Source organism: Lontra canadensis, unplaced genomic scaffold (genome assembly GCF_010015895.1).
Source record: "Lontra canadensis isolate GAN:19392208 unplaced genomic scaffold, GSC_riverotter_1.0 scaffold5, whole genome shotgun sequence".
NCBI classification, from domain to species: Eukaryota; Metazoa; Chordata; class Mammalia; order Carnivora; family Mustelidae; genus Lontra; species Lontra canadensis.
This window is the reverse complement of record NW_022630999.1, coordinates 22,394,156-22,406,817: the sequence shown is the minus strand read 5'-3', so window position 1 is coordinate 22,406,817 and position 12,662 is coordinate 22,394,156. Positions and strand designations below refer to the sequence as shown.

Sequence of the window (12,662 nt, the reverse complement as noted above, 5' to 3'; positions counted from 1 at the left end):
GTTACAACATGGATGGATCTTGAAAACAATATGCTAAGTGAAAGAAGTCTGTCACCAAAAATCACATTATTCTGTGATTTCATTTATATGCAATGTCCAGAAGAGGCAACTCCATAGAGTTGTGAGGCAGATTCATGGTTACCTAGAGCTGGAGAGGGGGAGGGGAGGGTATAATGGGGTGGTAGCTAAAAGGGAAGAGATTTTTTTGGGGGGGTGAGAATGTTCTATGACTGATCGTGGTGATGGATGCACAACCCTGTGAATATACGAATAAAAAATTGTTGAATTGTCCAATTTAAAGGATAAATTGTATGGTATGTGAATTACATCTCAAAAAATCTGTTACCGAAAAAAGCAGCTGACCAATAACAAAAATAGATAAAGCAGCAATTCAGAGAAAGACACAGAGAGAGGAGGAAGTAAAGGAAGAAGAGGGGGAGAGGGGGAAGGAGAGAAATCCCTCCTGGTATGTGAACTTCACTCCATGGACATGGGATACCCTGTCCCAGTCAGTCATTCCCCTTCTCCAAAGCCCAGACAAGCCATCCTCTCTCCTTCAAGTCCAGGTCCAGTGGAACTTTCCACAATGATGGAAATGTTTCATAACTGCACTGTCCAATATGGAAGCTGCTCATCACATGTGGCTACTGAGCCCTTCTCACCTCATGGCTAGTGTGCTGGGGGACCTGAACTTTATTTAGTTTTCACGTAGATAGTCCCATATGGCTAATGGCTACTATGTTCAACAACATAGTTGTAGATTACTCCAGATCCTCCCTTCTCTAAATTCTTTGTCGGAAGGCCCCCTCATTTAGTACTCAGTCAGCCTCTGGATAGTTCTCTCTTGGGCCTGCCTTCCTAAAGAGACCAGGCTAGTCACAGCAGCTGCCATTTGTCACACCTACTCTGCAACCAGGGCTCCATTTGGCTCTCCACAAAGAGAACTCCTTTATCCTTCCCACACACCTGAGACGAGGCATGATTTCCAAGGTGAGAGAGCTGAAGGGGTTAGATGTTACAGAACACACAGTCTCACAGGGACAGTGTGCAGAACCTTGAGTTTCTCTGCCTCGGAAGCTGCCCTCCTACCCTGGGCTGCACGCGTGTGCGCCTTCCCCAACCATTCCTATCTCCCGCCCCCAGAGGCCTGGGCAGAGCTGGGCGCGGGCTGGACACCCGGCCAGGGCCTGCGAGGCTCCTGATGACACTCAGCTCTTCAGTGGAACGTGTGGAGGGCAGAGAGTGTGTGCCACGACTCCCGCCCCAGGGTGCAGACCAGCCTCGAAGTCTTCAACCTGCAGTCCCGCATGGGGTCCGACATGACTGTCGGAACCAACCACTCTGCTTTATTCTCCCTTGGCCATTCCTGTTTAAGCAGCCTGCCCTCTTGCCTTCCATTCATGGAGGCCCCACGGTGCTCTTTTCTCTTTTCCTCCTGAAATGATTTCCTCTTCCTGGCTTCCCAGCTGGCCTCCCTGCTGTCACTCTTCTCCCCTCCCACCTTCTGCATCTGTAACTGTCTCCCCACCTCCCATCCATTTCCTACACAGCGCCAGAACAGTGCTGCAAAACCTCAAACCAGAACATGTCACAAGGACACAGGGGCTTCTATGAGGCCTGAGCAAAATGCACGTAATCTTTTCATGTCTGACCTCCCAGCCTACAGTGCCCTGGAGAGCGGGTCCTTTCTACTTCCCCGGGTCACCTTCCATCAGCCGCCCTACTCACTGGGGAGCCCTGGTTGCCCATTATTTCTCAAACACGCTGTGCCCCTTCAGGCCTCAGGATCTTTGCCTTTGCAGTTCCTTCCGCCTGAAACCTTCTTTCTCTGGTCATCACACGCCAGATGATTGTCACCTACAGAGTTCAGTGTAAAGGCCATCCCCACAGCTACACCAGGTCACAGACACCCTCCACCCCAGACTTAGGATTTTTTAATTTGGTTTTACTCACAGCACTTACTACACCCTGAAAAGGATTGTGTGTTTTTTACTGGCAGTCTCTCCTCCTCCCGAAACACACTCATGGGCTCCCTAAGACGTAAATCACGTGGACAGAGGGAGGCTTATCTATCTTGCTCACCAAGGAGTGTGTCAGGAGCACACAAGGGGTATCTTCTCAGTGGGTAAGGTAAATAAGTTGGGTCAAAAATCTACGCCCCAGTAGCCGGCAGAGCCGCGCCTCTCGAGTCTCCTGATTCAGACCCACCCTTACCCTCACCTGAAAGTACATGAACTTCATGAGCTTGGTGACCTCCGGCTCCAGCACCTCCACTGTCTTCTCGTAGATCTCAACCCGGTTGGGCTGCTCATTGCATTTCACCTGTAGGGAGAGGGGGGAATCACACACCCTCCTTTGCCAAGGGAGTTCTGGTTCACATCTGTCGTCTTATTAACAGAGCTCTTTTGCACTCTTGAAGGCACCTCATTTAGGATGATAAATGCAGTGATCACCCTAGTGAGCGGGGGGCTGGGGTAGCCCTGTCTGATGGGTCTGACCAAGAGCAGAACTGCTCCCCAGACCCTGGCTGTGGGAAAGAAACCAGCTGGTTCTGAGATCAAACCCTCCTCCGCTTCAATCTGTTCAGTGCCCTGACCTTGAGCTGTATACACATCTACCCTGGTCTGCAAGGTCTCCCTCCTTCAGCCTTTCCCCCACTCCTAACCCACTGCAGCCCATCAGCGTCTAAGCAGAGAATAATGTGCCAGCCACTGCTCTGCGTGCACACAGCATGAGGCCCTCTGGCCATGCCTGGCCCCATCCAGAAACCCATTTTCTCTGTCCATTGGTTTTCAACACATCAGAATCCCATGGAAGCTGTTTCATAGCCTGCACACCCAAGACTGCTAACTGGTCAGGTGAAACTGAACAGTGAGTGAAGGATAAGAATGAGGACATTCTTCACACCGTTGCTTAGGAATTCTTAAAATGGTAGCACGAAGGTTAAATACCCACCAGTCAATGATTAAATGGATAAAGTATGATATATTCATATGACATCATCATAAAGCTGCTAGAAGGGACATGGGGAAGCTAGAAGTGACATGGAGAGATTGCTACCATAAACTGACAGGTGAAAAAACCGGCAGGACATGAAGGGTAATTGAACCGCATTTTTGTTAAACAAAACACAAAACAAAACTGTGTGTGTGTGTGTCCATATATAATAGAGGCATAGAAAATCTGAAAGAGCTCAAAGCAAACTGTTAATAAGTAGTTACCTCTGGGGACTAAGGGTAGGAGGAAGAGAGAGGAATAGCTTCTGTTTACTTTGCACACCTGTGGTTTGTTCATTTTGTTATAAGGGTACCCATGAACTATATGATGTTGATAATTATGGTAAATAGAATATCTGCATGACTCAACACAAAAAAGTTACTAAAAAGGAATTAAGTGGAAAAAGCAAATGGCAGAATAAGTATAAACAATATACATTTATAAATATAAGTCAATGATAATTTACAATAACATTTGTAGGAATAGTCGTGATTTCAAGGGAAAAGATCCAGAGGAATATGCAGCAAAGTATTCACAGTGATTCTGCTTTGGTGGGAGGTGAGTTTGGGTGGTGGGGGTGAGGAGATGGGGATGTCTTGCTTTTTACTTTATACCTTTGGGCCATGGTTTGGGTGTCGCACAGGTAGTCCATACTGATCTTGAAATAAATTGAACAAATATTTTTTAAGTTGTCATCAGTGCTATGGGAAGCTCTCCACATGTCTTGAGCAAGCTCCTTTGACTACCAGGCCCTGCCTCACTCCCCGCCAGCTGGGAAAGCTCTGCTCTCTGGCTGGGGCCGAAGCAGAGGGCCCCGGAGAGCCACCAAGCAAGGACAGACTCACCTGTGGGATGGCCCGGGAACAGCTGCGCCAGGTGTAAAGCATGACCGCATACTCATGCCCTTCCTCCAGCATTTCATTCTGGAAAGCAAAGCACGCCCTCAGCAGGGAGAAATTATGCTGGTGGCAGAAGGCTCCTTCAGGGCCCCTCAGAGCCTCAATGCCTCACAGTGGCCAGGGGACTAGCAGCATCTCGGAGACCTGGGAAGCGAGGAGACGTGCAGACTCTCGGCCCCACCCTGGGCCTATGGAATCAGAATCTGTATTCCAATACAGCTCCCAGGTGACTCATCTTCCCAGGTCCACCCTTAGGTTTAAGAAGCCCCGGCTTCAGGGAGCCTCCTCAGACACCCCAGGGAGCTACCAGCTGGCTGCATTTTTCAAAGATGGAAAACACCTTAGAAAAAAGGCGGCAGATCAAAAGTCTGCCTTGTCTCGGGTATACTGTGAGCAAGAAAATAAGCAAGTAGCAAAACAGTACGTACAGCCGGTAGGTTAAAAAAAACAAAGAGTAATAATTATGGAAGTACACTGCTGTGTACTGAAAAATACTTTGGTACAAGAGTCATGAAGCTAACGAGTGAGCTCTCCGTGGGGCTGGACACACTCTATCATATGACAGAGTACGAGGTTGCCCTTTTATAAGAGCCCATGCTACTATTCCAGAAGCAGGAAAATGATTAAGCTCCATTTTTTTTAAATAATTCCCAGCAGATGGCAAAACCGGTAAGAGCATGGAAAACGAATCCGAAAAATAGAGTGACGACTCACCTCACCTCGCCAAGTGCTAAGAGCCCTAAACCCAGGTTCTACATAGCTGGGCTCAAATCCCAGCTTCATCACTTCTTAGTCCTTTGATCGTCAAGAAGTCAGTTAACCTAAAATTCTCCATTTAGTATCTGTTTAATGATAACGACAAGGACAACCTCCAATGATTTCACAAAAATTAAATCTCTCTCTCACACACACACACACACACACACACACACACACGCACACCCCACTTCAGGTGGTCCATAAAGGGAAGTAAGAGTATTACTAGGAAAAAAAGAGGAGTCCGGCACTTTCTCAAAGAATGCAACACGGAGTCACCACGTGACCCAGCAATTCCACTGCTAGGTACATACGTCCAAGACAAATGAAAACACACGTCCACCCAGAAATGTGCACCCTTGTTCACAGAAGCGCTCTCCTCACACCAAGAGGTGGGAACTAGCCAAATGGCCACTGACTGCTTCGTGGATAAACACGGGGTGGCACAGCCACAGAAAGCAGCAGTGCTGGTCTGTAGGTGGGAGGGAAGTGCTGATACAGGCCACGGCGTGGATCAACGTGGAGAACCTTCTGCCAGGCCCCAAAGGCCACCTGGCTCGTCATTCATTCAGAGGAACTGCTCAGCACAGACAGATCCACAGAAACAGAAAGCAGATTGGGGGATGGGGAGAGACAGGACTTAGGATTGACTGCTAATGGGCTTGGGGTTTCTTTTTGTGGTGACAGAAATAAAATGGCAGTGATGTTTGTATGACATTGTAAATACACTAAAAAACACTGAATTATACCCTTTAAATGGTGAATTTGATGCTGTATGAAGTTGACAAAAAAGCAATAAAAATGGCATCGCCAGACTCTCTCTCTTGTAAATGTCTGTGCTGATAGAAAAATGAACCTAATTTTTTTATTAAATTTTTTTAAATGAGCCTAAATTTTTTATTCCACGTATCACATTTACTTCATAATATCTCCTTAGCACAAGATCGGATTTCATTTGGAATTTATTACTTCTTATAATTTTGATTTCCATAGCAAATGTCGATGAGGAGCCATACTTTCAATTCTTAATTTGGACCCCTTTTAAAATCAATACCATGTTGTCCTTGGGACCAGAGGGCACCAAGATCAAGCCTGTGGGTTTCCTGCTGCTTCTGCTTCAGAACAGAGGTCAAAAATGGGAAGTGACAATAATAACCTCGGGAATGTGTGTCTACGTGTTAGCATCACACAGCCCACCAGCAGGGGGAGGAGTCTGACTTTCACCCAGTGAATGCTTTACTAAGTGGTCGGGGTCCCAGGCTCTATGCTCTGTGGCGTGAACAGGGCAGCAAACGGGAACGGTGCAGACTCTGCCCTGTGGGTATTTCAGTGCCCATCCATCAGATGCCTGGAGGACAGGGATCAGGACGGTGTGGCAGAAAGAGCCCTAAGTGGGGCCTCGGGAAGACTTAAGTCCTGATCCTGGCTCTGCCTGGGCTCACCTTTTACCTTGAAAATGTCACCAGTTTTCTCAGGTAGAGTTGGCCCCAATCACCAGTTCACTCCTGATGCCCAGGCCATGCCCCACCAGAGCCAAACCCTTATTCCTGGGGGAGGAGCCAAGGCCCCAGTATTTTTTAATGCTCTCAAGGCAATTCCAGTGTGTGGCTCAGGAAAGGGAATTTGGGCACAGAAAGGGACATCATATATGTGCATGCGCAGAGACACCCGAACCCCGGGAGTCTCTGAGAATCTCTGTCTGTGTCTTTCCTCCTGCTGTTTCCACCACCTAGGATGTTTTCCCCACCTCATCTCTGACAGATGAATTCCAACTATGTGGAACAGCAGAGATGAGTGGAAAGAGATCAGGACTCGGAATCAAAAGCCTGGATCCCAGGTTCCACCCTGTGATTTACTAGTTGTGGGATCATGAGCAACTTGCTTGTTCACTTCTCCAGGTCTCAGTTTTTCATCTCTAAAATGGACGTAATGATCCCTTTGCAAGTCACAGGGCTGTTATAAGGCTCCAATGAGATCATGTATGAGAATATCTTATACATTTTAAGTCATCTTACATTTGGTTAAAATGTGTGTGTGAGTCTATACATAGAGTATATTAGGCCCTATTCAAAAGCCCCTTCTTTCATCAAGCTTTCTCTGACCCTCTCAAGGACCCTTCAAAAACACAGAGCTTTAAACTTTTGTCATGTCATTTACCTTTGACTTTGTGCATTTCTATTTGCCTGCAGAGTAATCCAGAGCACGGGTTTTGTAGTCAGACAGACCTGCATTTGGCAACATCACTTGTCAGTGGTGGGACCTTGAGTAATTTACTTAAATTTTCTGGACTCTGGTTTTCCCTGTCTGTGAAATGGGTATTGTGATAAAACCTGTCTCACAGGGTAGAGGTGAGACCTGACTCAAACAGTGCAGTTATAATATCCAAAACAGAGCTTACAAACAGACATCTCTCCAAAGAAGACAGACAGGCCAACAGACACATGAAAATGTGTTCAAAAAGACTAATCATCAGGGAAGTGCAAATCAAAACCATAATGAGCTATCACCTCACATCTGTCAAAATGGCTAAAATCAAAAGCAAAAGAAACATCAAGTGTTGGCGAGGATGTAGAGAAAAAGGAGTCCTGTCGCACTCTGTTGGTGGGAAAGCAAACTGGTGCAGCCACGGTGGAAGTCCATTTGGAAGTTTCCCCCAAATTAAAAATAGTACAAGAACATTAATTTGAAAGGATATATGCACCTGTTTATTGCAGCATTATTTATAATGGCCAAAAGGTGGATGCTACCTATGTGTCCGCTGATAGATGAATGGATAAAGAAGATGTGGTAGAGATATACAATGGAATATTCAGCCACAAAAAAGAATGAAATCTGGCCATTTGCAACAACGTGGATGGACCTAGAGAGATCTAGAGACTAAAATGCTAAGCAAAGTAAGTTAGTCTAAGAAAGACAAATACCATATAATTTCACTATGTGGAATTTAAGAAATAAAATAAGCAAACAAAGAGAAAAAAAAGAGACAAACCAAAAACCAGACTCTTAACTACAGAGAACAAACTGATGGTTACCAGAGAGGAGGTGGGTGGGTGCTGGGTGGAATGGGATGGACAGGATACTATGATGACCCCTGAGTCATGTACAGAAGTGCTGAATCACTATATTGTACCCCTGACACTAATATAACTGTGTATGCTAACTACACCAGAATTTTAAAAAAATTTAAAATAAATAAACTCTCTGCACAGAAAGTGTTCAATAAAGGGAAAACTTGTCTATTTCCCACTTGCCTCACTGAGAATCAAGACTGGCCCCTACTTGTCCTTGGACATCCCCTTCCAACATCTAGCACAGTCTCTGCAGGAACCAGGTACACAGTATTTATTAAATGGATGGGGTCAGGGACGGTAAGTCCAGGCTTTAGCATATAACTGGTACAGTGAGAAAGGTCCAGTGAGCTGCAGATGAAGCCTCTGAAGGAGGATTCTTGAATGCCTCAAATTCCAGGGCTGCAGGAGAATAACATCAATGAAAGCCCAAGAGGGAAGAGGGGGCTTCCTCACAGATGGGTCAGGTACAGACCTATCCGACCATCGCTCCCCCTGTGAATAACTCGGACCACCAACTGCCTTGGGAAAATGACATATTATTCTACAACCATCATCTCTTCATTCTGAGAAATCTTCTGCTTTGGTCAAGAGAGAAATGTCCACCCAGCCAGTAAGTAAGCTGTAGAGTGTAAGACAAGGCAGGATCTGATCATATGTTAGCCTATACTGCTCCAGAAGTTCAGCAACGTGAAGAGTAGGGTCAGGTGGGGCCCTACAGGTGAGTAGGGCTTGCAAAGCTGGAAGACAGAACAGCATGCCCCAGGCCCTGGGAGAGGGTGGGGCAGGGCAAGAGAACGGGCTTATGGAGATGGGTCTGACTGAGGCAGGCAGCTCCCGGGAGAGCCGAGCACCTGCCCCTCCTTCCGGTGCTGGCAGGATCGCGGCGACTTACCATGCTGGAATGGACCGTAGCCTGCTCAATGTACCTTGCAATGCCTGTGACAAATGCATTCCTGTCCTCGAAGTTTGTGTCAAAGTTAGCCTGCAGGAATTAGAGGACAGAAACATTTGTTGGTAAACAAGTCCAAGGTGGCTGGGTGTCCAAAAATGAGTCCAAACCTTTGCCAACCAACACCACAGGTCTCTGTGGAAACCTATCTCCACATCGTCCTCTGATCTTCCCCCAGGAAAATCCCACTCTGACTCACTCACACTGGGCAGGCGCCGGCGAGACGGGGCCCGCACCTGCTTCCCCAGGTTGCCTGAGACTTGGAAGTAAATGGGTAAACTTCAGAAACCTAACTAGCTGCTGAACGTTAAGATGGGCATCGCGTTCACCTGGCCGTTGCAGAAACACTCACCTGAGGCTGCAGATGCTTACGTACAAGGACGATAACTGCGGCATTTTTTGCGACAGAAAAAACTTGAAACTGTCCAAATATCCATTAACAGCAAAAGGCTAAATAAGTCATAGTATATCCATACGATGGACTTAAAAGTACGAGGTCGGGTTAAAAATAAAATGGTGGCATTGCAGTATTGTCATGGAAAAATACCCATAATAAATTTTAAGTTAAAAAAGCCAAATCATAGACCCATATATATATAGTATGGTTTCCTTTTTGGTTAAAAATATCTATATCTATGTATGATATATATTTATATCATATATATGGTAAAAAGGGGCGTGTGTGTATGTGTGTGTGTGTGTGTAGTCACAGTTACAGGGTGATTTTTATTCGTTATACTTTTCTGTATTGCTTGTAATAAAAAAGATACTTATGTAATCAAAAATTCAACCTGGGTTAGAAAATGTGAATAAGCCAAGTTTGTGACTTGACCCTTAGGCCAAGTTCGTGCTTAATAAAATCTAACTAATGAACGAAATTACAAATATATTATGCATTCATATTTAGTCTCAGTTAGCAGCCCCAGAACCTACAAGAGGTCAAATACAACTAAAAATGTGTATAACTTCTTTCCTCAAGTGGCATACTCACCCAGCACGCCCAGACGAGGGGCTGTTTGCGAGGCTGACTCTAGCTACACCGATGCCCTTCCCAGCTTGCCCTAAGGTGAGGGGGATCGGTCATGGTTTTGAGCAATCTGATCATGGTTTGTCACAAGCTCAGGCAAACGCAAACAATGGTGACTGGCTTCCCTGAGCCATTAGCTGCTCTGGGGAGCTGAAAGCTCTTCTCACATACATGACGGAAAAGTAATTACCCAGGCAGGCTCCAGGGGTTTCTAAATTGTAATATTTAATTCATGAGATGAGAGCTGCCAAATCCTTGGTTGGTGCCGCAGCAGGAACCGCCGGGAAGGTATTTGGGGTCAGAGCAGATCAACAAGCCTTCCCTGGGGAGGAGAACAGCCCCGGTGTACGTTTACGAGCTAATCTATTCCTTATCCTCGGCTCCGGCAGGGCTCGAGGGACTCCATCAGCTCGGGGCCTTTCACCTTTCAGAGGCAGCCAGACCCCCTCCCCCGGGGGCCTTCAGGGCAAGCCCTCAGGGAACACCCGGGGCTCCGGGCAAGCAGACCTGGTACATGATGGAGGACGGTGGCGGCTCGATGCATGGCTGCTGGTCGGGGAGGGGCAGCTCCTCCAGCAGGTCCACATTGGACAGGGCGTCCTCCAGGGTCACGTGGGTGGTCATGGCTGCGGTTGCCCCGTTCTGCGCCGACGGAGAGGGACGTCAGGGGCCTCCAAGGGTCTCTCAGCCTCCCCCTGGGGGGGCTCCTTCCAGAGAAGAAAGGGTTTACACGCACTGAGACCACTTCCACTCGCTCCTTCTTCACAAAGTGTTTGCAACTGATGCCTGATAGTTGACGATCTCTTTGCAGTTTACAAACTCCTGTGCTGTTTTTTTCCTTTGGAACATCTATTGTCTGGACGGGGCCACCCCGCAACCCCCTGTGATCAACACAGCGGGTGGTATTTTAGCCACAGAAGGGATGAAGAGGGAAGGCTCGGCGCAGTCATGGGACGCCCAGACAAGCACCATGAAGAAGGCCCAGCGGCCTCAGAGGGGCCTGCTGCTGGACACGGGCCGTGGCCGGCCCCCAGCTTCGGCTACTTCTGAAGATACATGGCCGGTCCGCACCTGAATCACTGCACAGCACCAACACCCGTGCGGGAGAAGCCACGATTCTCCACTTCAAACCAGGGCCTACGTTTTACAGGCCAAGTAAGCCAGAACTAAAATAATTCAGACTCTAGCATGATTAACCTTATTTACAAAAATGGAAGTGCCATGATCTTCCTTGGCCTGGAGGGGTTTTGTGAGGCACACCAAACACATCAGTCCTAAATGGATATTTTTGTGTCTTGGACCCTGACAGAGTGCGGTGGCTTTGACAAGAGCTGCATTGGGCAGTGAGGCAGAAGGGGATCTGAAGACGTGCTCACTTACCCAGGCCGAGCTAACTACTATTTTAAGAACTCAGCCCCCAGCAAACAGAATACTCATTTTTTTCAAAGCCTCTGTGAGATGCTGATAAAAAAAGATCATGATTTAGGCCGTAGAACAGGTTCTTAGGAGTTCCCCCAAACATGACATCCTAGAAGTCACATTAACTGATTACCATGAATACGATTAAAAATCAAAAATGCAGATCGCAGCCCAAAAAACACCCCTACCTATGAAGATCTGTAAAAAATACCTCAAGGCCATTTGTTGTTAAAGAGGAATTCAAATAGAAATCATAAACCATTTAGGACTGAAAGAGAACATAAATAAACGTCTTAAACACATTTAGCAGAAAATAAGAAAGTAAAACTAAATGAACCTAATTTTCACTCAAAAATCTAAAAAAAAGGGGGCGCCTGGGTGGCTCAGTGGGTTAAAGCCTCTGCCTTTGGCTCAGGTCATGATCCCAGGGTCCTGGGATCCACATCGGGCTCTCTGCTCCGCAGGGAGCCTGCTTCCTCCTCTCTCTCTCTGCCTGCCTCTGTCTACTTGTGATCTGTGTCTGTCAAATAAATAAATAAAATCTTTAAAAAAAAAATCTAAAATAAGAAATCAACCCAAAGAAATGAGAGTGCAGGCACTGAGCATTACAAAAGCTGAAATAAATGAAGCAAAGAACAAAAGGAAGAGCAGACTAGGTGAACGAAAGTCTAAAAACTGAGTTTTCATGAGATTAATAGTAACAGCGAGCTTCCCCTTTAGCACACTTGGAGAAGGAAACCAACAGAAAGCCCACTGTGCTGATGGTCTGAGCACCCCTCCCTTCCCCAATCTCAGGCAAGTGTGAGATGGGCTTGTAGGCTAGAGTTCTGAAGTGTCAGAAAATGTGTCTTGATTGCTTGTCAGGAAATGTGGTGTCCAACATGAGGGCAGAGAAGGGTCACTGACATGACAGCTGGGTATAGGGGCTGCAGAGTGTACCCCAGGGCATGCTGCCCCAAACCAGCGTCTCTGTCCGGCCCACGGCTGGGAGGGCAGGTCAGGGCCAAGCAGCTAGTGTTGCTGCACCCGTCACTGAGCCTTCTAGCACACCTCCCCATCATGCCTGGGACAACAGCAAAGGCCATAGCCAAGGAGGGCTTGAGGAGCCCCGAAGTGACTTCCCCTCTGTTCGCTGCAGGCACTCAGCCTCATGGGGGTGGTTTTAGGTCCTCTCCATACCTATGCTTCTTCCTGTTCTCTCCCCTGAGTTCTAAGTGTGGTATCCAGTTCTACAGCAAAACCATTTGCCAACCAACACACAAAAAATTGTCTCCCTTCTTACATTAGTATTATGTTCATTTTATAGGAGGGACTAATAATTTTATAGAGCATAATGATCTACAAGCACCAAAGCCCTAAGAACTTTCTTCATTAATTCAAATAATAATAGTAGTAGTAGTAGTAGTAATAAAACCAACATATTTTTACCCTTTATGCTCTGCCAAGCATTCCCCTATTTTAATCTTGCATGGACCCTATAAAGGTAGGTGCTATGATTATTCCCATTTTACAAAAGAGCCAACAGAAGCTCAGAACTGAAGTAA

The 12,662-nt window shown here is 46.8% G+C and overlaps 1 protein-coding gene across 4 annotated transcripts in view; it reads right to left on the bottom strand.

Annotated features, from left to right (window-relative positions):
* The window catches only part of CYFIP2 (cytoplasmic FMR1 interacting protein 2), a 120,755-nt gene that overhangs the window by 89,252 nt on the left and 18,841 nt on the right, over nucleotides 1–12,662 (bottom strand). For 2 of the 4 annotated variants that reach the window (XM_032851661.1, XM_032851662.1), the window contains exons 2-5: nucleotides 10,207–10,406; nucleotides 8,616–8,705; nucleotides 3,843–3,920; nucleotides 2,221–2,322 (exon numbers count right to left, since the gene is read on the bottom strand). In XM_032851661.1, the coding sequence (XP_032707552.1) occupies nucleotides 2,221–2,322; nucleotides 3,843–3,920; nucleotides 8,616–8,705; nucleotides 10,207–10,323 (387 nt within the window). In that variant the 5' untranslated portion in view covers nucleotides 10,324–10,406. Of the gene's footprint in view, nucleotides 1–2,220; nucleotides 2,323–3,842; nucleotides 3,921–8,615; nucleotides 8,706–10,206; nucleotides 10,407–12,662 lie in introns of those variants that run through there. The other 2 variants (XM_032851663.1, XM_032851665.1) reach the window with 1 other exon arrangement.